Source organism: Styela clava, chromosome 11, assembly GCF_964204865.1.
Source record: "Styela clava chromosome 11, kaStyClav1.hap1.2, whole genome shotgun sequence".
Lineage (NCBI taxonomy): Eukaryota > Metazoa > Chordata > Ascidiacea > Stolidobranchia > Styelidae > Styela > Styela clava.
The window spans coordinates 1435950-1461054 of record NC_135260.1 but is presented as its reverse complement, the minus strand read 5'-3'; the positions used below and the strand labels follow the sequence as shown (position 1 = coordinate 1461054).

Below are 25105 nucleotides of genomic sequence, written 5' to 3'. Positions count from 1 at the left end.
TTCACATACTTGGAGAATACCGGCGTCTCTGCTTGTATGGTGCCTAAGTCGAGTGAGACCATAGAACACTCATGTGGAAAGTAAGCATATGTAACTTATCCACCTTCATGTATCGAATGAGTCTATATAAGTCGAGTACTATATAGCCATTGTATTAAAAAGTGTTCCCGGTTGTCTGGGCCTTGATCTGGGAGAAAAGCTAGAACGCTTCGAGGAAAAGTGTAGTACTGAAATGTGTTATTTTATGCGTGGTACTCCATCGTTATGATTGGGTAAATAATTTCTTTTTTGCTTGTCTAGGGCCTCATTCTTAGCGAAAACGTATAACGCCTTATGTAAGAAGTTTGGTACCATCAGTTGCCAAATGCTGGATTTAAATATGAGGTTTCTAGCACATATTGCTCCATTGACGGTAACATATTCGTTTTTGCTTATAATCGTCGCTATGAGCGAAAAAGAATAGTTAACTATGAGAAAGCAGACAAGCTTCAAAACATATAAATATCGTCTATTGTACTTAATTTTTTTGGTAGCAATTTCAATTGATTTTGAGCTTTGCGTAATAATCCCGTGAAAAAGAGATGTGAATTGTTTTCGCTTTTCGTCGTCATCAAAGAGGATCAAATATACTTTAGAAAGATTTTTACGTCCTTGTGCCTTTGCAGTGACGGATATTTTGGATGACGTAATCGGGTGGGGGTCATGAATGTAATGTGCAAAAAATGCACGTCAGCTAGATGTGGCCGTGGGTGTGTTGCTCTGATACACTAGATTCTGACTAGAACAACAATCTTACATGTGAAACTTCTTTATATACATCTATCTCAGCGACATGTATGGGGAAAAATGCAGCATTGTTACTATCTCTCTAGGCTCTTATCATTCAGGCAAATCACGCTTTATTAATTTTTAAACACGAACGAGTAGGATAGCATACCCAAAAAGGTGCCGGTAGGAAAATATCAATGGGTACCTGTTTCAATTTGTTCTTGTAACTTGACCGGCATATCATTCCTTCAAGTAGTCGAGCTTCATTGATAATCAATCCACATACTGACATAATGTATAAATCCATAAAACACTCAAATACCATACACCTCTCAATTCATCCTGACCCGTCTCAGATTAAAAAAAAACTGCGAGCTGAAAATATTATTGTTACTGTTGCCAGATATTTAACCGAGTAACCAATGATCCATAAGAGGCCAGGGGAGAATGATTGAAATATACTATTATGCACAAAAAACAATATTTCAAATTTTCCGTACTTTAGGATAAAAGGGGGTGCGCCAGAAGGCTGTAATTTTCGATTTTTGAGTTTTCTTCGATTTCTACGGGACCCAATGTGTTTTTAAACGAGAACCGTTTTCATTCGACCGCATTTATTATTTCCTATCCTCATTCTCTTGTTTTTTATTACTCATGATAACATGAACAAATATTAAATGTTTTTGATGACTGCAGTCGATATATTTTAGCTTAAAAGCCTAATCCAAAATTTTGGCTTTTTATCGATACCGTACTTGAAGGTTTGTCTGCTCCCTTGACTTTGCAATAAGTTTTTATTTGTTTACTTTCATCGAATATTTTGTCGTTTATTATGCCAATCATGGATTCGTAATAAACCTATAATTATGGGAAGTAGCTAAAATTTAGTTGGTTATATGCCACAGAGAAACAGACAGAAAGAGATATTTCTCCGCGAATATAGCGTGAGTGATCGGAATCTCATAATACTATTACAGGTATCAGCAGAGCAGAGGCCAAAAATCAGCATCAAACAAGGGCATCATCATAGTACATGAAAGCATAAAATAAGTTGAAATATTAACTATAAATAGACCAATCACGCAAATTATACGAGGAAACTTGAAAGTCTATTAGATTAGAGTCTAATAAGCATCTAGTGGACATAAACCCACGGGTACGTGTGCCAATATCGCCCTTCGTAAATCAATGACCATTACATGGCTCCCCTGAAACTACTTTTGTTACCAACAAAGGAGTTTCACACAATTCTTAAAATACAAAATTAGAACGAAACACATATTTCACAATGAAATTTCAGTTAAATATCACAATGTTCATAGCACAGGAAATCACTATAGTGAGAAACTGAGTGATCAAGGCTCCCTGTCGGGGAATCCCCATATTCCACACACAACTTTCACAGATCATAATATATACAATCTGTAACCCTATATTGTTTCTCAGAAATAAGATTTAAATTTAAAACTGGTACTTTTAAAAAACAGATTGTTGAATGCTATGAATCAGAATGATGGTTTGAAACAAATACCCCATTTTACAGGTGCCAATTCGCGAAATTATTCTTAAAATAAGCACCGAAAATTTTTAAAGTATAGGAAGAATTTCCCGGGAGTCAAAGGTCCGGGGAAATTTCCATTGCAAATTAGTGTCTCACAGTCCACTGTTGTATTTAGCCACACCACTCTAAAACCATTTTTCTAATTTTTAGCCTTGCTTCCTTGAATAGACATTGTACTTGCACGTAAGATAAAAACGTTAGTACTGTATTGAATTTGGTTAAATGATAAACCACTCATTCCAGTAACCTGCTAAATATAAAAACGCTTATAACTTTTTTAGTAATTTCTGGTGAAACATAATTATTATATAACACTTTTCATTTGGAACAAGTATCGTTAAAACGGTTATCTTTTTTGAATAGTTTCTGCGGTCTGAAAAGTCGAATAAGCGTTTCGACATAGTAAATGCTATGATCTTTGCCTATGCCTACCATACGTCCCGCTTTAGACGGTACAGTCCCGCTTTTTAGCGTCTTGTCCCGCCGTCCCGACAAGTCAGCCAAAAGTCTCGCTTTGGCGTTAAGCCATCCAGCATAATACACGAACATGTTCTCGTTACTGTTGTTGCTGTGTAGCGCAACGGTATTTATAAATAAATACAATTCTGAATTTAACCTGATAAGGACGTAACGTGGAAGAGCGAGAAAAATCGAAGCGCGTGATCAGCGGTGCGTTAGAAGACCACGTATTACCCGTGCGGCCGCGCAACTTTTACAATAATGTGAGGTGCTCCGAAGACGCTCTCGTTTCTATTAATGTAAGAAAACAGTTCTAATATCGGCAACTATTAACCATTTGTTCGCGTTCGACTACCGTACTCTTAATGGGTGGAAAATATTCTTGTTTTGTGATAGATGTGCCGCGATCATTCAAAGAGCTAAATAGTGTGACACGATATCAAAAAAAGGTTGGGAACCACCGCCCTAGATGCTCTAAGATTTCTGCGTCGATATTACAATGAAATAAATACGTGATTTTATTGCCATGCAAATTGTTTCAATCTTTTACTTAATATCGAAAAATCCCGGATTATACGGCTCAATCCCGGGATATCCCGATACCGGAATTTCGAAAACTGGTCCTGGAATCCCAAACCTAGTACTCAGTACTACGTCATCAAAGGCCATTTTCAAACTGCGGTCGATTTTTGTTGGGGCGGCTTTTATAAATTCATAACAAGAAAATTAGGTCGACTTCATGTAAATAGTAAGCGTCAAAAATTATGAAAAAGTATACAGTATAGAACTAAATTCATCAGAAAGAAAAATTCCGTGAGCCACCTTTAAAGCTTGTAATTAATTCTCAAAATTGGTCGCTGGTCAACCCACGACTGCTTTTGTATTACCTGGCTCTCGTTATATGTGACGCTACATTCGATAAAGTTCTGCTTCGCTTCTTAATAGCACATACTTTGACTGAATATTACATCAAACAGCCGAAAACGAAATAAAGTGGTACAAACCTACTCTAGAATCAGTTCTACAAAGCCTATTGTCGGACGGCCAGTAACGGCACGTTCAATACGTAAAACGCTATACTTACTATATAACGCAATATATGGAATTAAATTAATCAAAAAAATAATATTTCCGCGAGCCTGCGTGGGGTCTACCACACTCAGGGGCGTGCCAAACTCTTCTGCTGCCCGGGGCGAGTTTCTGATAATGCTGCCCCCTTATACCTAACCTTAAAAATAATTCGTGCAATGAACAAATTATAGATGTTGTTATGTACGAGAATAAATAAATTAAAGGTCAATTAAGCAAGATGGAAACGTTTGTTTCATTAAATAAATCATCAACCTAAGCAACAAACTCACATTTACAAGATCGAACTCATTTATTAGCAAATACAAGTCACTTATTTCTATGTCCGATCGCTACTTTGCTATCCACAAATGTCTGAACGACCTTTTCCCCCCTCGTTCGTCAGGAATATCTTTTGGGGAATAACGCAAACTACAGCTCGGTTCTGCTGCCCCCGATTACGTGCTGCACGGAGCGTTTGCCCCTTCCGCCCCCCTCTAGGCACGCCACTGAGTCCACACTGTAGCGTGAGACCTATCTCAAGCTGGTACTACATCGTGAGGTCTATCTCATTATAGCGTGAGATATATTACCATAGCATGAGATTCGCAACATGCTAGTAACATACAAATAAGACCACCAACCAAAATAAATCAACGAAACAACCCGTCTGGACTTATGAGTTTTTCATCCGTATTCACTGCCGCCATGCTGAGTAAATAATATTGACTCCAATTCCGCAATTTTTCGTGACATCTCGGATTTATCTCAACCAATATATGGTTACACTAATTTCAATAAGCTTTCATTATTCATCAGACGAAAATCTGGCAACGGTAAAGTTAATATTTTCAGCGCGCATTTTAAAAATCTGAGGCATTCCGCTGCCATTGTACTATATGAGTTCAGAAAACATACAGTGTTTTGTGGATTTAGCCGTTCAGGAACTACATTATACGGATGGATTAGCGATGAATCGTGGTATTAGACGATGAGATTTTTGCAGGTCAAGTTGCAAGAAGAAATTCAAAGCAGGTATCGATTGGTATTTCCTACCGGTACCTTTTCAGAGTTTTCCATCGTAGTATCCTACCGGAACATTTTGTCCTATTTTCATGTGCGTTTGTATCGTATTTCCAGGACCACGGCGAAATGCCTTTTACATTATCTTATTGTTTATTTTGTTTATTTATTTTTTGATGGGGGGTTTTGTCATTATGTTTGTCTGTGTCGGACCGCTGCTATGTTCATTCCTACCCCATGAAAAGAATGCCTAATCATCCTGCGACGTTAATTCGTAAACAGATGCGCCATAAAACTACCCAAAAGCAATTCTTGTGACAACGAATACTTCATCAAACAATGCGTTTATTAAAATATACATTATATGACTCACTATACAAAAAAAATATACATTATATGAAACAGTATATATTTTATCAATACACATTGATTACAATATCACCAGGACTGTTGTATAGTCTGAACGATTTGACTGAATTTATAGCCTGTTGTTGTATTTTCAATTTCGAAGTTTTTTAAATCCAAATATTAAAGCTTCCAGAAGTTTCGTGCAAATTTTCAGTGTCAAAGTTTACACATCTTGTTGCGTCCTTATTTAATTTGAGACCGTAATGCCAACTAGTCAGTAGATGCTTTCACCTTTAGCATTTATTTTGATATCCATTCTTATCCCACGACTTGGCCACAGTATGCTGTGACATCATTTCCCTGGCGATTGTACCACCTTGTCGTGCACCCATTGCATGGGTGAACTCTACAAATTGCAGACCCATTATTCACGCGAGCGAGCACCTTGACATACATCTGGACATCCATGAATTAGAGCTTCTCCGTAACCACATGCTGCACCTAAAATATATCAAACGATGAAATAGTATGAGGAAAATATGTCTCGTGCAGAAAATGCTTGGCTTACGAGTAATATTATAGGAATAAAAACATGTTTGAAAATGTTATTTTTGTCTCCTACTAAAAGATACTGGTCGCATCGTACCAAACTACCTCTGACTAGGGCTGGGCATTTCGAATTGAATAGTAAATTACGAATCGCGCCAACTTGATTGATTTAAATTCGTTAGTTTTTATTTTTGAAGCCACATTTTTTATGGCAATGTTGAAGTAGGACTCTTTTCTTTCTGGCGAGTTATTATGAAACATGTGCCTTATTGTGTGTGACAACTCAGCGGATTGACTGAAAGTCATAGCAAACAAAAACAAATCTCACTGAGCTAACAGAAATATTTAAAATGAATAAAAATAATAGCCTTCTGGGGAAAAATTTCATCTTTAACCACTAAAAATTTCAAAGCAATTGGTCCAGTGATCAAAGAGAAAAGCGGTTTTTTAATATTTCCACTAGGTGTCCCAAAGATGTCAAAGAACAACACGAACAACATAACAACAAAACGATCGTTATGTCCACTAAACGTGTCCAATAAGGAAAATTGGAATAAAATTATGGCCCAATCTGGTACACATACTATGTTCCGGTGTCCGCCATCTTGGTTCGCATACTACAGGAATACGAAAATTGACCATCGCGCTGAAACATTTCGACACCAGCTCTCAACACCGAGAAATCAAATTTCAACATCTTAAATGTTGGCGAACGCAATTCTTTTTTAATAAATTGTTAAACAAGCTCAGTAAAGTTAACGCATTTTGAGTGCATTTCAAAAGATCTGATTTATTTTCATCGCCATATAAGTTTCAACTCGGAATCTGGAGAATTAAGGGTTCTGGGTATTTCCGACTCTCTAGAATTTGAAACCCCGACTCCGGTAAAAATATGCGAAACTATGACTCCATAACCATGTCCGGGATTGGCTATTTCTCCAATTGTTTATTACGAGCCCTCCATCATTGTTGTAGATTTTTTTTCGGCAAACGTGTTCTTTTTTTCACCATTTTGTAAGTGTATATTTGTGAAAAACTGTGCGCAATGCGCGCGTGCACAGTTGTCGAATTCTTACTCATCGTGGTCGGGAGTGTGTATTTCAATCATCGAGTTTGTGACTTAGGGCAACAATTGAGATTAAAATGCTTGTAAATTCCATAATTTTCATTGTTAAAACTTATCGCCCACAGCGACCCCCATAATGACAGAAAAGATAAAGAGCACCATAATGAATAACACAAAAAAAGTAATGTTCCTCGGTCCCTGTAAATGCTGGAGCAAATTTACCGCTGGCACGGCTGGTGGTACTTGTACAAATGGTGCTCTTAGTACAGTTTGGTTGGGACGATTTGTTAAACTCAGTAGGAGTGCAGTGAGAGCGAATTTTGAAATCTTTCGTGGTGGTTTCTTATCTGTAATAAAAGAAGATTGTGATTAAGTGTTTGATTTTACTTTAAAGATTTAAACATAGATAGCTAAATTCTGCATAATAATAGTCAAAGGCCATTCCGAGGCTTTTGAATTTCCTTGCTACGATATCCAACTATTAAATCATTTTCTCAATGTGCAACTCTGCACTCGAGAAAATGCATTTTCATAGCCCAATTTTGTGCGCGGCGCAGAGCGGACAGTGCAGACGTGCGGCGTGCTTGACCAGACGCACAAAAAGAAAAAGATAGGAGGCTTAAGAGCGCATTTTTGCTGAATTTTTTTCTATCAAGGCACTCCTTTTTTTTCAAGCTTTTGTCTAAGTACTCTAAACTAACTAAAGTCGCGTTTTTGCTTCAACTGTTTTAGCCCTGTCAAAAAATTTTACCGCTTACTTGAAAGTTTCACACAATCCGTTCCACAACCTGTTGAACAGCATACTTCATCGTCTTCACAATCGTCAGCTTTCGTACTGGTCGGGGTAGTTTCAAACTCATCACAAGTATCTCCAGAAACTTCGGGAAATGAACATTTCGCATCAAAACCGGCAATTGCTGGATGGTATATAAAAACTTATTAGTCTTTTCCGCGTCTAGTTCACCAAAGAATCAGCAGTATTGCTCCACCCTGCTTGGGATGAAAATAATGCCAATTAGTTACGGAGAGATACCAGATAGCATTGACGCTTTTGGAGGTCAAACCTTTCGTTATATTTTGAAAATATTACCTGCTCCGAAATTACTTTATTTTCAAAATTACTCCGCGCCAATTATTTATTATTGTACAGCGATTTAACCAGGTTGGATATTTACAGCTTTGTATACCATAGCAGTCGAGTGGATACTGGTTTCTGAACTGAATTATTATTTCAAACGAAATTTATACTATTCAAGTAAGATGTACTTTAAAATATCAATCTGTGTTTTCGCCAAAAACCAACTTTGCAATGGGATTCAAGTAATATTTTCTATTTTTCGCTGAGCGTTTTGATAGAAAGTTGTTCCATAAAGAATATCAATATATATTTCTGGAATAAAACACTTTTCTGATATAAAGAACAGTGCAGATAGTGGACCCCTGTTAAAATGGTACCGGTTTTCTACTGCTTCATTTAATCGTATGAACTTGTTCAAAATAAATTTTGACCACACAGTCTGGCTTGACGAGAATAGCCCAAAATGCTAAGAAATTGATTTTGAATTCAATAAAATGTGGAAACTTACGTTGGCACACATCAATCCGCTGTATCCCAGTGGACATTGGCATGTAAAGCCGTCAATAGAATCATCGTTCATGCAGAGTTTCCGCTGATCATTTCATGTTTTCAGATCGATGGCGTTTTTACAGCCTGTAGGAATACAAAGTTAATAACAAAACTGAGACTAGTGGGGGAAATTTTGAAACTTAATCTTACAACAAGAAAAGGCGCGATAATGTTTTAACTCATTTATCTCGCCTTTAGTAACAAGATGAGATGGAGATGAGACTGGAATTTAACAATTTCTAAATGAGCATAATGTACGCGAAGTTTAACTATTTTTTCGCAGACCGTTTTGTAAATTTAGTAATATTTGTAGGGAATCATCATTGTGACCACGTAGAAATGCTATTACTGTCGATTTATTCAGTATTTTAATGGGAATGCAGCACTGAGGATTGACGGACAAAATATTAACATACAGGTAAATGCAATTTTTATCTAACGCCAAATAGTACAGATGCGGTTAAAAAGAGAGGAAAGTCGACGCGCGTTGTTACCGTTGCGCGTTGTTGACGTTTTCGTTTTCCAGTAATTTCCAAAGGTAGTATTGACCGCGTGGCATCAACTGGATGGTAGATTAAATCTAACGTAATTCGAATATTAGGTATTCTTCAAAATTAATCGAAATATTTGATAAAAAGTATTCGATTTTGCTCACCTCTAGTCATAACTGACCTTGTGTCTGTATAAGCCAGTGGTCGACAAGCTGCGGCCCGCGGGCCAAATGTAGCCCGCGAAAATTTTTTGTGGTCCTCGAAGACCTCACTTTTAACGCATAAAATCAAAAATTGCCCATAAAGTTATTATTATCTGCGCACGGATTGTATGTCGTAACAATAGTGTTTGTTATGTTGTAAATGGCTTAAGAGAAAGCACGTGTAAGTTGTTTGTCGTTTACTTGCAGCCCTGTCGGTTGTAATTAATACAGAAATGGTGGAGCGGGTGCGTCATAATTTGATGTTTAATGTGCAATTGTTTATAGGCGGAAATTAATATGGCCCGCTCACAACCATCAATATAAATGTTTGGCCCAGTAGTACATAAATTTTGCCGACCACTGGTATAGGTGTTTGATGCGTATGAGATAGGGGATAATATTCTGTGGTTCAATAAAATGACTTTGTGCCTTCGCTGACGGATTATATATCAAATCTTGTTTTATTAATAAATGATTGTTTAGACCTCACATTCCTGAACAATAAGTAACTTTAACAGTTAGAGGTCATGAAGGGTGAGCGTTTCCGTCAATTCCTGCGGCCCGTTGTTTTAATTAAAAGAAAAAATGTGCGGTCGTGTTTATTTGTATTTGGCGTTGTTGTATACCATTCTGTGTCAAACGTCTTTCACTTTCATCGGATTATCGTGTCAGCAGTGCTTGTAACCGGGTATTTATTGTAATGCTTGGAGTGTTTAAAATTGATTCCGATAAAATCAAACCTCATAATCGTTAGCTGTAACGAAACTTCAAAGTTCATTCAGAGTTCAAACATTATTCAAATGTGAAAAAAATAATAATTGTGGTATTTCAAATATTGGGTAGGTACTTTATTTTTAGATTCAGATTTACTTTTAAAGATCTATTCGGAGGATCACTATGAATTTTACTAATGTACGAGTATCTAAGAATATAACTTATGTAGTGGCGCAGCCATAAGGCCAAGTACAATTCCACTGTCAAAAATAATCGTGACTTTGCAGATACAACTAGCAGTACTATCATGTGCGCGCATGTTATTGCATACTGGTTTGGTAAATATTTGGCCTGTGTTTTTAATAATTGCAAAAAAATCGCCGCCTTTAAAGAGAGCGCTGCAAATTTTATAAGTACGATTACATAAAAATATTATAACATATGAATTTTCTTCGAACAAGGCCCTGAACTAGCAGTAACTATCATGTACACACAAACTATTAAAACCATAAAAATAAATAATTTTTTATCCAAAATGCGTTTGTACCGTATTATAATACTCTTATTACATTTGATTTCATAATATTAACCTCGAAGAGACGACTTATTTATATGGCGATCCACGACAACTTGTCGTTTCAACACTTTCTCGTACACGACCTCAAACCTGTTTTTGATTGGGAAATTTTCCATGTTCTACTTCATTAAGACAATACCTTTGTTGGACACGAAGTAGGCCTATGGTCGTTTCGTTATTAGGTTGTCCTTGTTGGTATTATTGTTATGAAAAATCGCCTTTTTCTTTAACTACTAGACCAATTTCTTTGAAATTTTCAGTGATTTAAAATTTCTGTTTTTTTTCAATCAAAAAATCCTGTGGGTTCTTAGGGATTGGTTTTTGTATGTGCGAACAACGTCCTCAAAATTGAAAATTGCGCACCCAGTGGCGGTTCCGCTAAGTTGATCGATGCGATTCGGTGATCAGGCGAAATCGTAAATACTATGATCAGGAGCGTAGCCAGAAATTTTCATAGAGAGGGTCTATCATTTCTAATTGTCAAGTTAGACCGTAACAGCTAGTTGGCCTATCGAAAAAAACGGGGGTTTTCAAGAGTCTAAGAAACGTTTAAAGCTACGAAAAATTGCTATGTATGATACAGAAAAATGTTTTTTTTTAACAGTTCAAAAAAAGGGTTCCGTCTCTCAAATTGGGTACGCCCCTGATTGCGGTAAGGGAATTTATTGATACCATATATTGTTTTGACCTTACATATGTATCGAATACTTGAACAATTACTGATTAAAATACAACAAACCTGGTTAAGATGTATTGGCAACTGACTTTGTACCAAATTGAAATTGTGAAGGTACTTTATGGACACCCCGTATATTAAAAAAACTAGCAAAACGAAAAGCGGAGTGCTCGCGAAAGACTCAGCGACACCCTGTTGGTGAATTCAAACACCTGATAAAGCGAAGAAACGATTATATGAGACAAACAATTATATTAATTCAAAATACACAATCATGAAAATAACAACATATTAGCAACTGGAACAAGACAAGTAAATAGAACCAATGTGATTTTTTTCATTTAGATGGCGAGCGACATCTAGTGATAAGGATATCCTCAATACGTGCAAACAGGATAAATTATGCTGATTAATATGATCAGGCACAATAGGAACACAACTGTTTACTTTAGCGCTTCTCCTAGGATAGGATTTACATATTTATCCGGGAGAAAGGAAAACCGATAGGACGGCTTGATTATATGGCTCGTCCGGTTACCAGGCAGTGGTTCCAAAACTTTTTTCCGCGACCCCATTTTTCATAAAATCAAAGCCTACAGGTACTCGCGACCCCGCAACAAGAAACATTCAGGAAAATATTATTGGCACTCGTGACGCTATCACTCAATTACTTTTACTAATATCGGTACTTGCCGACCAGCTGGAAAGGTTAAGTACCACATGAAAGTTTTGCCGAGCAATTTTGGCGCCGGTTGGACAATAAATGGTCGAGTTATTGCTGAAAAATACTGAGTTATGCACTTTTACGGTACCTGCCGACCAGAACAAATTTCACATTCCAACCTTCAAATCCCAGTCACTTGTGTGCGGCATGTTTGACAGAAATTATGCGACCTGAGAAAATCTTCACGCGACCCACAGTTTGGGAACCACTTACCAATTAGTTTTTAGTAAGCCAGTTATTTGTTCCAGATGCATGAGATTTTTAACATCAAATTCAACAAAGTGTAAATAGCGGCATTTTCCCGCATTGAATGGAATTAAAACCTCAACCACTCACGCTTCCTTTATGCCGATGTAACTCTAACTGCACTAGAGTAGATTACGCTCATGGGAAATAAAACAAGAATACTCACGTTCCATACAATCATCCCCTGTGAATACAAATGAAGGACAAGCACAAACAGCGAGCGGTGGTAGGAATTCGTAGTGGATTTTATTTCCTGAGCAATCGGCGGTTGTTTCGCAGGATTCTAAATATTAATAAAAATGAACTGAAAGGTTACAACATCAATAAAACGACATAATAAGTGGCCTGAACTGTTATTGTGCTTAGAAGTTTTAATACAACTAAATGCCCCAATAGTATCACAGGAAAAATTGATTTGATGACTTACAAATACTTCAAAAAAATCGTACAGAGAAAAACTCCTCATAAAAACTAAAATTTCAACGAATTTGTTTCAACCAATAGTGACAGTGGCAATAGTGTCAGTCAAAATAAGTGCGGGTTACGATAGTATTTAGTAATACAAAATCAAATTGATCTTTTTCGGTGAATCAAACCAACAAATAATGCTTTTATTATACATGTTTCTAAGGATGGAATCTCGCACCGTTCATATTGTTTAGACTTGACATTCCTAAGAAATTAGCAACATAAACAGATAGCGATCCAAATTGAATCGGCACGCCTGCGTCGGCCGAACGCTATACTACGCGTCCTTGAATGTTTCAGAAATAAATATTCGCGAAGAAATCGGACAATTGAATACCCAGTGAAGTACAGTATTCAGAAAGAGCGCTAAGACATCTTTCTCATACAAAACAGTATGCCATTTCATATAGTAGAATAGTTTTAATTTGCGAAAAAAGGGTCAAAATATTATGTTTTGTAGACAGCCCGCGCCAAAAAAAAATCCCTGCCCCAGTTAGAATTTTTGTTCATTGATGGAATTCAGCGATGTCAGCCAATATTTTATAAACCCCAACCCTAACTTTGTTTTGCCCCTCCCTCAAATAAAATTTAGAACTTGATACATTTTCTCGGGGCGTTTATAATTAGCTCCACTTAACGAAAAGTTTACGATGTTACCGACTCTGACAAGCTCAAGCAAATATTTTTGTACCACCTTTCCCTCTAATTATTTTAATGATTGATTTTGTATTCAGTTTCTAATATAAAAAAATTGAGTGAACCCCATAATTATCGCCATTAAGCAGTAACAAAAATATCAGAACCAGCATTCGCGAATTTGAAACTTTTATCTCGGCGGACTGTGGACACACGCTTTTTTTAAAATGAAGGTTTCACTCTGCTAACGTGGCAGTTTGTAATTAATTTTTCTCCGCGGTCCAATTTAACCATAATTTATGTTGTTCAATTTTGCACACAATCGCACCTAAAAAGCATTAGTGAATCGATATCTTTCGTACCCGGCATAGTCTGGCAATACGTACATTCCTATAAATAAGGCGTGGTTGGTAAAAATGCAATTCTCCATAAAATCTATATGTTGTATTTACTGGTGAATCTAAATACATACACAAACTACATTTCGGTGGCGGCCATCTTGGTTCGCATACCACGGGAGTACCATTTATAGACCTTTAATGTTATACACTTTCACCTGTCAGCCACATCTCGTTATTGATATGAATGATTAGAGAAAATAGCTACGTAGTGTTAATTTGAATTTGTTGTTTCACTTTCATGTTTTGTTTTAAATTTTTTTCCGATTATTGCGTCGGTACTACTTGTTAGCGACCATCGTTATATTTTACGAGACTTGGCGAAGCATTATTTCCTGTAAACACCAATTGTATTTTATCGAGCTACATAGTCAGTGTTTTTTATCTTGGCAAAATATGTTTCTGTTCTAAACGGAATTTCGAAGGAGAGTCGAAATGTTTACAGAGATCAATTATATTACAATAAGATATTTTTATCTTTAAACGAGGTCGTGGAGAAGCGCTCATTGTTGTGTATAGGAAGCTATTACTGTACTCAATTCCATATGTATCTTTTTATTTGTCTTCAAAGAGAAAAGCCGACAAGACGACTCCATCAAATGTTGAAACACTACATTTTTCGATCACCAAGGTCAAGAATGGCGACTGTATATGCGTTATACTTTAGGATGGATGGGATTTGCTATGTCTATCTAGTCTAGCGTCTCGGTGGAGTCCGTCGAACTTATCGCCCATGTTACTTCCCCCAGAGAAGAATTCTATGTGAACCCCTCTCGCAAATAGTATTAAGCGCTGTAATAGACGTTACTAAGAACTGATATATTTGCTCGGGGCCTTTATAATCTTTCCTTTTCACATGAAATCCGCGATGTCAACAAATCTGCCAAACGTAATTAACCAGTAAATAACGTGCACTTTTGGCGATTAATATGAAAGAGGTATAACACAACCAATTGTTGAACAAAATCCATAAATCATTACCATGAAATTGTGCTTATTAACTATATATTGTGGCCGGAAACGGAATCTTTCATCGACCCATGTCATAGATTGTCGTTGTTTTTTCCAAGTATACGTTTGGGCCAAAAAGCGTGGGCTGAGTGACAAAGGTCATGGCTTACCCCTAACCGTCTAAGACAAGTTCATCCATTTTAATTATTCCTGAACCCAAAGAGCATTTGTTTATGCTTATAAATCGATTGAAAAAAAAACAATTCTTACTTAGGTGAATGAACACGTACCACTTCTTTTTGGCAATACCTTCCATCTTATATTCTGTACGTTTTAAACCTTGTCCAAGGTTTTGTTTACTCTCCTGATTTCATAATCAGTTTTTATTTATTTGTTTTTATCAACCATTTTATCGCCTTTTTGCTGATTATGGAGTCGAAATAAACTTATCTTATCTTACTGGGAGAATAAGATCGGCAGGATAAACTGCATCCATCTGAACAGCATATAGTGTCCGAAGGACAATTTGGCATCGGCCAATGGTATCATCGCAAAAATCCGGTATCGGTGTTGGCTAAAAGTTGTAATTGATGGAAAAAGATTTGAATAATTCTTGACTACCATATTTGTACGGTTTTAATCACGGATATATTTACATTCTGCAGCGAATCGTGTTTTTCAAACTAATTTTAGGTTCCTCTTGCTCTTAAGCTTGATCTTAACACGATCAAAACGTTCATATAGAATTGCAGTTTTACTAAAATTTCCATCCAATAATAATTCAAAATTGGAAAAGTTCATGAAATTAATAAAATTTCCAAGTCGTTTTGAAAAATACATTCCGGTTATTTTTGAATTGTAGATTCAGATATTCTTTTCCGTCGTGCATGAAATATTGTGCAAATAAACAGTAAAAATAGACGAGGAGCGAATAAACTATTAAGTTAACGTGTGAGCGACACCCGAATTGCTGTATACAGCAGCAGATGACGTCAAATAAACAGTATTTAAACAAATATTTTTTTTTGAATAACACAATTCGAAAAATGTGAGTCGAATTGAGGAAGTCAGTTAGGAGAAAATGATTAAATTAAATGCATGGAAAACGAGAGAGCCGGTCGAGGAAAAATGTATAAATTGTCAGCGTCATGCTCGGGTCGTCGCAGTTACAACTGTTGTGCTTCTGACTAAATTATTTTGTGGAGATAAATTAAGGGGAAGTCCCCGCCATCACAATATGAAATAACATCATCTACTTTGACAGGAAATCATTTACAAAATGATCGGAGAATAAATAATAGCTTTAGACAACAGTCGTTTTTTTTCGAGTACACTTAATGTGACTTCCGTCATCAAAACGAGATTGCAAAACACAATATTAAACTGCAAAACTTCATTCTAAACTGCAGCTTCACAAACGCAATATCCCAATTTTTAGTATGCCGTGAATGTATTATACTTCTTAGGTCAGGGGTGTGCAACAGACGGGCCACAACACCACAAGCCATTTAGTGTGGCCCTTGTCAACAGACGGATCTCCATCAAGCATAAAATCCTAATCCGACAGTTTATGTTTGAAAGGGCGCGCACATGAACGTTTTTTCTCGGCGTTGCTGTAGTATGTGCACCAAGATGGCGCGCAACCTGATAACCCTAACCTGGTACACATACTATGTTCAGATTGTGCCCTATCTTGGTGCACATACTACGGGTACACCTTTTTCTCTTGTCGCGCTTTAAACTTCCGCGGGTTTATATAAAGAAAACTATCAGAATAAAAGCTTTGTCCACAAACTGCCAGGATAGGATTTACCTATTTATTCCGGGGGAGAGGAAAGCCGTTAAGACGGTTTTTTCATATGGCAAACCACGGCCCCTAGTCTGGTTACCAGTCCAGGTCGGATATGGGACTAGTTAGCCGGGTATTTGTTTTCGGAAGCGGGAACTTGATGGTGGGGAAGTCGTAACCGACCAGCGGTTACGTGAACTACCCTACGGGGGCGAGGAGTCCAGCAATCCTCTCGCACATAACTATTCCCGCATGGGATTCGAGTGCAGTCTGCCCAATTAAAAAAGTATGTAGGACTACTTGGAAGTATAATATTTGCATTTTAAACGGATTTTGCTTTTCGGTCGACCTATTCTTGAGCAGATATATTGCAGCAAGTTGCCTAATGGTTGCACAATTTTTGAAAAAAAATCGAAAGTCGGGGAGGTTATTTTCCTGTCCCATTTTCTTGTTCACCATCAGGCTTGTCATACAAATCAGAGTCAGAATCAAATAAAACTGCTACAATTTCTTCGGCTGTATGCTGCGGATGCATTGCTAGGCCATCTTGCTACGTTGCTAGGCTATCTTGCTAGGATGCCGAAATGCGTGATCAATCTGAACCGTGAAGGGAAATCACCAACAGCAAATTCACCATCCAGATTGTGACGCATCGTGTCGTCTGACTTTTTTGCAGTGCTTCTGTTTTGCTTCAATATACGCCAAATCCTATATTTTAAACTTTTTTTTTGTTGTTGTTTATAGGATTTTGTATGTGGACGGCCGCATTATTTTTTCACGACGGCCGCAGGTTGTGCACCGTTGTATTAGACCGACAAAAACAATCACTAAAAGAATAAGATTGCTAACCAAAGAAGTTTGTTTGATAACACCACTTACCCGAGCCCATTAATATAATTGTCCATTGATAGCAACAGCAAACGAGAATACGATTGCAATGCAGAAATATTTATCCATTTTGGAAAAGTTTGACGCTGCTCTCATCTCACTGGCATTATGAAAAGCCTGAGCGATAATTTGAATCGAATCACGCGAAATAAATTTGCCTCGGGCAATGCGATGAAAAACAAAACATGTTTTCAAGAATTTCACAGTTATTGACTAAGGCTACACTGACAAAACATTCGATTAGTTTGTGCAAACTTGCGGGTATGGAGAAATTATTGTAGAATTGTAGCTATTCCGACCAGACCACTAACTATATTGAATAACGGTGGGAATTAGAACCTAAATTCAAAACTTGATTAGAAACAAAAAATAATATCGCCTGACGAACAGCGAACATCGAAAATCCATCTTACATAGGAAAATAAAATGGAATAAACAAGCAGAAGTGGACATTAGAGACTAAATTTTCAGGTTTTATTGGACACGAAGTGGACGTATGGATAGTTGTATTATTATGTTGTTGTTGATCAACAATATACACTATTGCCTTCGCAAACTGACGTATTGCTCCATTGAAGCCCAATATCGTGTATACCTCATTAACCAATAAACAACAATAATATGTAATGTATTTGGCTATACAGCTATATTGTATGTTTGCCTCAATTTACCGGTTCTGGCACCGGTAACTAATTTGTAAACGCATCATATTAATTTTAACTATTTAAAATACAGGTATTATTTATTAATATTGTTATCCAGAACCCCATTTTTCACAAACTTTAAATTTTTCGATCATAGTACTGAAACTTCACCCTGCCTTAATTAGTTATGACTTCCTTGTTTGCTTCATTTGTTTTGTTACAAAAGACTCGGGATTTCTTGCAGATAATCACGTGATTTAACTTTGTAGATATTCCATAACGCTTTATTACACAATTTGATACTACAGCCACTAGGGTATGCCAATGAGCAACCGAAAATACTTATTTCTATTGTGTTGTACTGTTACTGCTCTTTTAATTTGTTTCTTTTATTGGACACGTAGTGGACATAACGATCGTTTTGTTGTTATGTTGTTCTTGTTCTTTGACACGTTTTGAAGAAATCGCTTTTCTCTCTGATTACTGGACCAATTGCTTTGAAATTTTCAGTGGTTAAAGATGGAAACTTTCTCCAGAAGGCAGATATTTTATTTTTTGCTATGACGTCATCAAAATTATGTGGTGCTACGTGGGCATATATTAGAGCACGGCTCTTTTGTTTTCTTTATTTCTCACAAAGTGTCGTAAATCCGATGACGATACAATCTTTCCTTCACGACATCTGTCATTTCTATACCATAATTATTACAGACTATTTACAGACACTTTAATGTTGAATGTTTGGCGCTCCCGAAGTATGTGCATCAAGATGGTGCACAACCTGATAACCCTGAGCTAGTACACATACTATGTTCAGGTTGTGCGCCATCTTGGTGCACATACTTCGGAAGCACCGAATGTTTTTTTAATTGACAAAAAAAATAAATCTGATTCTGATTCATGTTGTTAGTATTTCTATTTTTTTTTTATTGTGAAAAACCCGCTTTTCTCAATAACTACTGGATCAATTGCTTTACAATTTTCTGTAGTTGAAGATTGCATTTTTGTTTTTATTTATTTCAAAAATTTCTGTGGGCTCTATGGGATTTCGTTTTTTGTTTGCGATTATGTAATCAAAAACATTGTTGCAGTTACATGTTTGGCGTGACGTTTGGGGTACGTACTAGATTTCGTGTCCATATATTTGAATATCTCTTTCTTGTAATTTTTGTCAGAAAATTTGTGAATTTCGATAAAATTAACAAAATTTAATTTGTTGCGGAATTATTTTGTCAAAGACTAATATTTTATCTAGACCTTTACTTGAAATTTTGGCATTGACTGGTATTTCTTTCACCGAAGTAATAATCGTCTCGTTATCCTGCGGCGATGAAGTTAGGCGGCATACCGGAACTGAATTTTTCTAGTTGTTTTTACAGTAGCATAGATATGATGGAAACCAGTCCATGTCATGGAACAGTTAGCCAGGTTATCGACCCCGACAGTCCGGCCTTATATTTATATCCGCATTATATTTTTGGGCCCAACCTTGTTTTTAGACATGAATTTTTTTTTTCTATTTGTGATTATTCATCTTGGAGTTATTGCCCATCACTTCTACATGGGTGTGGAGTTTGCAGCCTTAGCAATTTTTTTACGGCTTGATATTTGTATTAGTGTTTTTCGTCAAATCTGTGCACCATAATGGCGCACAACCTGAACACTAACCTGGTACACATATTATGTTCAGGTTGTGCGCCATCTTGGTGCACATACTACGAAAGCACCAAATGTACTAGGAAATAGAATCAATAACTTTCAGGTATTTGTTGAAAAAAATCGTACCGAAAATATTTTCAGGCAACCCAGTTTTGGGTCGCGGCCCATATATTGGGGAACACTGTTGAAACATGTGCGTAAAATAAAGAGTACTATTTCAAAATACCAGATATTGTTGCAATTAACAATACAAGCCTGCTAATGCAGTCGGCAGTGGTTCAAGTGGATTGCGCACAGTGTGCGCAAATATACACCCGGTGGATAACAGTCAATTATTTGTTAGCAAGGATTGTTATGTAGCGGGATGATAACGACGATGCAGTATAAGATAATGCTATCACGAGAACACGAATGAGAAAATAGCTACATTTTATAGTATATCCCAGAAAAGGAATGTAATTCATGTTTATGTTCCATGGGACCATGTCAATGCTTTCCAAACTACCAAAGACTTTCAACATTTTTGCTTCTTCTCTTTTATAAAAATACATAGATATTATATACTCGCATTTCCATCTGTTTGTTCATGCTCCCAGATAACCGATCCGTGGCCTCCAAGGAGGCCGGGGTCCCCTTTTGAGAAACCCTGTCATAAACTAAAAGAGTAGACCGCGCTTCTCTTGCCTGTTGTCATGCTGTCCCTCAATTCAGCAATATCTACCTAGGACTTGGTGATATGCATCTGTTGATGATTTTATGTGTTTCTTTCGGAAGTTTAATGACAGAATTAATTGTGGTTGTTGGGGATGTTTCAAAACAAGGTTGAATGGGAAAAAAAACTTCACAAAATGTCAAGGTTTGAGAGAAGTAGAAAAAAATATTTCCAAGTTTTCTTCATTTGATAACCACGCCACAGAACTTCTCCGATAAATATACGCAGCAATTGCGAGAGGCAGAAATGCCAACATGGGATTTTATCGCATTGCAAACCAACATTAGCGATTCTTGTATATATTCGCGCATTCCCATCTGAACTGCGTGGAAGAGATTATACCTATCTACTTTGCAGCCAAACACTTGAAAAACAATGTCAGATAAGCGTCATATTATCGATGGCGATTGGCACTCATGTAAACTGGTAAGAGGCAGGTTTCATATTGAAACGCCACGGGAGGGAGCAGATAATATGAGTATCCATCCCCCAGCTGCCATTTGAGTGGGTACTGCTGTTTTCATTGCAGATGATACTGATTTTTTTTTATTAAAGATTTACTGGCATCACCGATTGGATGTCAAATGATGTATATCAATAAACCAGTTAAAAACCAACACGCAATATTACAAACCTTACTTCGAACACGCGGTTTGAATGAATGAAAACTAGTATTCTTTAGAACAGCATATAAATTCTATGGGATGAAATCATACAAAAAAGCTCGTCAAAATCCTATAGGTCAATGAACAAGTGAAATTTGATGAATGTGCGCGTTACCACGTGCAACTGAAGAACTCAAGAAAATATGTGTGATGTACTAGTGATCAAAATGTTTGATTTACCTATTTTGGCATAGCAGGTGCACACATTTCGGTTTCGCATACGCATACTCTCCACAAGGATGTATTAATTTGGCCAAAGTCAATGCTGAACCTGAAAGGGCCGGTTTTTCCAAAAGAAAACACGTTACACATGGTTAGATACAAGTGGATTCCTTTACTGATATTCGATAATATGACGCTTATCTGACATTGTTTTTCAAGTGTTTGGCTGCAAAGTAGATAGGTATAATCTCTTCCACGCAGTTCAGATGGAAATGCGCTAATATATCCAAGAATCGCTAATATTGGTTTGCAATGCGATGAAATCCCATCTTGGCATTTCTGCCTCCCGCAGGTTAAGGTTCAGGATGTGCGTCATCTTGGTACGAATACTTCAGGAGCGCCTTAATATCCACTTAGAAAAGATTGCTCAACATAATATACTCCATACCCACCTGGGAAGCATTGGATCTCCGCTTTATAGGAGACCCTTATTATTAGTCGTTCTGTCTGTCTGTGTATCTGTCTGTCTGTCTGTTTAGATGTAGCGTCTTGGCTGGACCAATCTGAATGAAATTTTTCACGTGGGTTATCCTGTCACCCTAGTATTATGCGTTTTATAGGAAGTCCAGATAAATGTTTCGTTTCCATGGTAATAACGAAACACGCGCCGATCGTTATGAAATATCTATTTTTATCACAATTCATCGCCATTTTCTTGCCAACCAAGTCGAAAATTAAAATTCCAAGAGCGCTCCCTTCCGCATGACGAAGTACTCTTTCCAGTAAGTCGTCTTTGGTCTCGATACTCCATAAACTGGAGAAGCCTTAGGGATTTTGGGTAACATTATTTTTCTTATTTTCAGTCACAGTATATCAGTCACGCGAGTACGTCAACAGAACGCCCAGCGTTTGAAATGAACCCAACGGAACGCGCAGAGTTCAAATGAACTAGCATTTTTGGTAACCAGCTCTTTTTCTTAATCGCATGGTAACCGGTTGCTTGAGTGCTGGACTGGTAACTGGTTATTGCATGTCGTTAGAGGACACTGCGGCACGCTGTCGTTAAAGGTCAGCAATTTTTCTTGGATGGTGAAAGATTGCTGGGGTGTAATCCGACATTATTCAGTAACTTCAAGAAGTTGCCCGTCAAAACATCAAAACTTTTACGGAGAATTGCCAGTTGAGATCGCACATCAGAATTGGATAGGAGCAGTGGTGGGATTCAGCCGGTTCGCACCGGTTCTATAAAACCGTCTCACAGAATTTTATGAGATCAGCGAACCGGTTGGCATTACTGGTTAATGTCAATGTTCTGTTTGTAACGGAACCGACTGAAATTCCTTCTGATCGAGACACTCAATGTAATCAAGAGTTTTTCTCGCCTATTTCTTACGAGGAAATTTTCAGGAATTCACGTCCAAGCTCACACAAATTAAAGAGATTTAAATCTGAACGAAGTTAGGCCGACCACTGAAGTGCTACAGAGTCTAAAATGAATTGGATCCTCGCGATATACTGTATGCCGCGGGCCTGGGTATCAGCGGAGATCCTGGACGCCTACCGGCTTGTTATTTATGTCAACGACATTATATCTAAACAATAAAAAAAAACTTTATGTCTCAAAACGAGCTTCGGCCACGATTCTGCCGGACTGCGATGCATGAACGACAAAAAAGACTGATATTGAGTCATTCGTTTCTCACGTTTTTTGATCTTTATCCAGGAATTAGGTATTCGAATCGCGATTTCTTTGTTAGCGCAACGTAGTAAACGTTAGGAGCACGCTTGTCATATTTAATTGCCCAGTACTAGAATTCTGTAGTGCAGTGGTACCCAACCTTTTACAATACATTTCTAATTTTGTTCTTTCGCATTTTTGAAAATTTTCATTACCCTTCGCTGTACATGAAAACTCTGTTGCCGCAATTACGCCACTCTTTGAAAATGTCGAATTTTTCGGGAATAACGATTTCTCTGTTGTGCAAAATATTCAATCCATGAACAATACGAGCGTTTAAAACGTCTTTCCATATTAAATTATTTTCAGCATAAATCACGGTTGAGTCGACTTACGAGAAAAAAAGAACCGATTCGAATATTTCAATATTCGATTGAAATGCCCTTTATTATAACGTCTGTCATAAATCATGAGCTCACGGAATTTTGGAGATTCACGGTATCTAAAATAGCGTTTATCTGTCGTAGTTTTCCTCGACACAAAATTCAAAGTGTATTTCGTTTTCTTCTTAGTATTGACACCACTATGGTGGCCCATCGTTGACACGCGTAAAATTGAAAAAAAAAAAATTTAAAAATAAAATAAAAAACTGAAAATAAAAGTAAAATAAAAAAACTAGTGGTGAAAAAACATAAAAGAATAAAACAAGAATGAAAAAAAAAATGTAAAATAAAAAATTCAAAATAAAAACGAAAAAAAAAATAAAAACGAAACAAAAAAAAGCAAAAAAAAAAGTAAAAAAAAATGGGAATAAAAAGAAAATAAAAAGGCGGGCCATCGTTGTCAATCTTTTTATTTTCTTTTTATCCGAGTTTTTTTTTTTTTCAATTTTTTTTTTCAATTTTTTTATTTCGTTTTTATATTAATTTTTTTTTTCATTTTTTATTTTATTTTTGTTTTTAATTTTTTTTTCATGTTTTCTCACCCCTATTTTTTTTATTTGGCTTTTATTTTCATTGTTTTTTTTTTTTTCAATTTTATTTTGCCATTCGCAAATTTGAGTTGCTGATTTACTTCTCACCTTCGATATAAGCCTTTGTAAAGTTGTTATGTTTGAGAAGTATTTTTTATGATGTATTCTTGTAAAAATACAAATTTTTGTTTATATTTTAAAATTGCTACAGATCCAAACTTGTTTCTGACCGCGGTACAGAAAGCAATGATTGTATATAGCTATTTTTGTAACCTGGCACTTTTTCCCACCGACTTTCGTAAATTAACAGCGTAGCATGTCTTTACACCGTTTGTTGCTGTTACGTTACAATCTGAAGCGACAAAAAAAAATCTCAGATACCAAACTGCGAAGTTTCTGCAGATAATTTGGGCTGTACCCTTGGTTGAACCCTATTTTTAGTTTGTGTTGCTTCAGCGCCAGCGCTTACTTAATTCGACCGAGCCTTGGTGAGAACCATATTCTGTTAGTACGTAAATATAATATTAAAAACTGGTCGGGAATAGCCGGCGGCGTGATCGCGAGCGACGAAGGTAATAAAATTGTTTTTTAATAACAGCATATGATGTTGAAATATGTTTGTAAATATATAATGTGATCAATCACATAATTTTGACAGTTTAGTGTTTTAACTTTATATGAATGTTCATGAATATTGAGGGCACCAATGCGCCAGAAAAAAAATTAATAATCAAATGACACGGATGTCGTCCGAGTCCCCTAAATGTGTGGGCAAATTGGTTGGGATGAGACAAATCTGGTATTACTGGGATTCGATGAACCCGAGAAATAGGCCGACGTTATAAAAGAGAAAAGGTATAAAAACACGCTTGCAACTGAGTCACAACAAATAAATCTGTCTTTAAGTCTAAAACAATTTTGAAGAAAATTATCCTATTTAAATTAACGAAATAAAAAAAGGGATCTGAGCTTTGTTACACTGCCCGGAAAAGAAGAAGATTTTCGAACAAATTTACGGAACATGCAAATCTATTGTCTGGTGACTACATTTCCCATTATGCCTAATAATGTTGGTTTATTTCACTTTATTTCCCCGTGTGGGATGGATCTTAGATGACTAATGTTTGTCAGAATTTATATTATTTATTAGTTTTGTTTTTAGATTTTGATAAATAATTTTAAAAACAAATTTCTGAATCTCAGCGTTTTCTAACGTGGTTCGTTGTATCCCAGCCCGGGATAGATACAATTATTACAATAATTTCTCCATACCAGCAAACTTTGCACAAACTATCCGACTGTTTTGACAAAGTAGCCTTCGTCGATAATTGTGATGTTTTGGAAACACAATTTTTTATCATCGCATTGTCCCGAGGGCAAGT

At 36.7% G+C, this 25105-nt stretch overlaps 2 protein-coding genes across 3 annotated transcripts in view; one reads left to right on the top strand and one right to left on the bottom strand.

Moving 5' to 3' along the window:
• Nucleotides 1–25105, top strand: part of LOC120348112 (uncharacterized) — a 121945-nt gene that overhangs the window by 18736 nt on the left and 78104 nt on the right. The gene's annotated exons all lie outside the window — the stretch shown is intronic.
• On the bottom strand, nucleotides 6701–12399 carry LOC144429555 (uncharacterized). Of its 2 annotated transcripts, XM_078117635.1 has the most exons (4): nucleotides 12267–12399; nucleotides 8429–8553; nucleotides 7601–7759; nucleotides 6701–7189 (listed from the first exon to the last, which is right to left on the bottom strand). In XM_078117635.1, the coding sequence occupies exons 2-4, from the start codon at nucleotides 8469–8471 to the stop codon at nucleotides 6948–6950; spliced, it is 444 nt and encodes a 147-aa protein (XP_077973761.1). In that variant the 5' UTR covers nucleotides 8472–8553; nucleotides 12267–12399; the 3' UTR covers nucleotides 6701–6947. The 2 variants fall into 2 exon arrangements, 1 of the variants encoding a protein (XP_077973761.1); XR_013478843.1 differs by lacking the exon at nucleotides 12267–12399 and having other exon boundaries at nucleotides 7601–7832; nucleotides 8429–8871.

Bases quoted from the DNA above. Each gene is read 5' to 3' on its own strand.
- LOC144429555 (XM_078117635.1), bottom strand. From the start codon at position 8,471: ATGCCAATGTCCACTGGGATACAGCGGATTGATGTGTGCCAAC. The intron at 7,760-8,428 runs GTAAGTTTCCAC...TATACCATCCAG, and splicing joins GCGGATTGATGTGTGCCAAC to CAATTGCCGGTTTTGATGCG. The intron at 7,190-7,600 runs GTAAGCGGTAAA...CTTTTATTACAG, and splicing joins GGATTGTGTGAAACTTTCAA to ATAAGAAACCACCACGAAAG.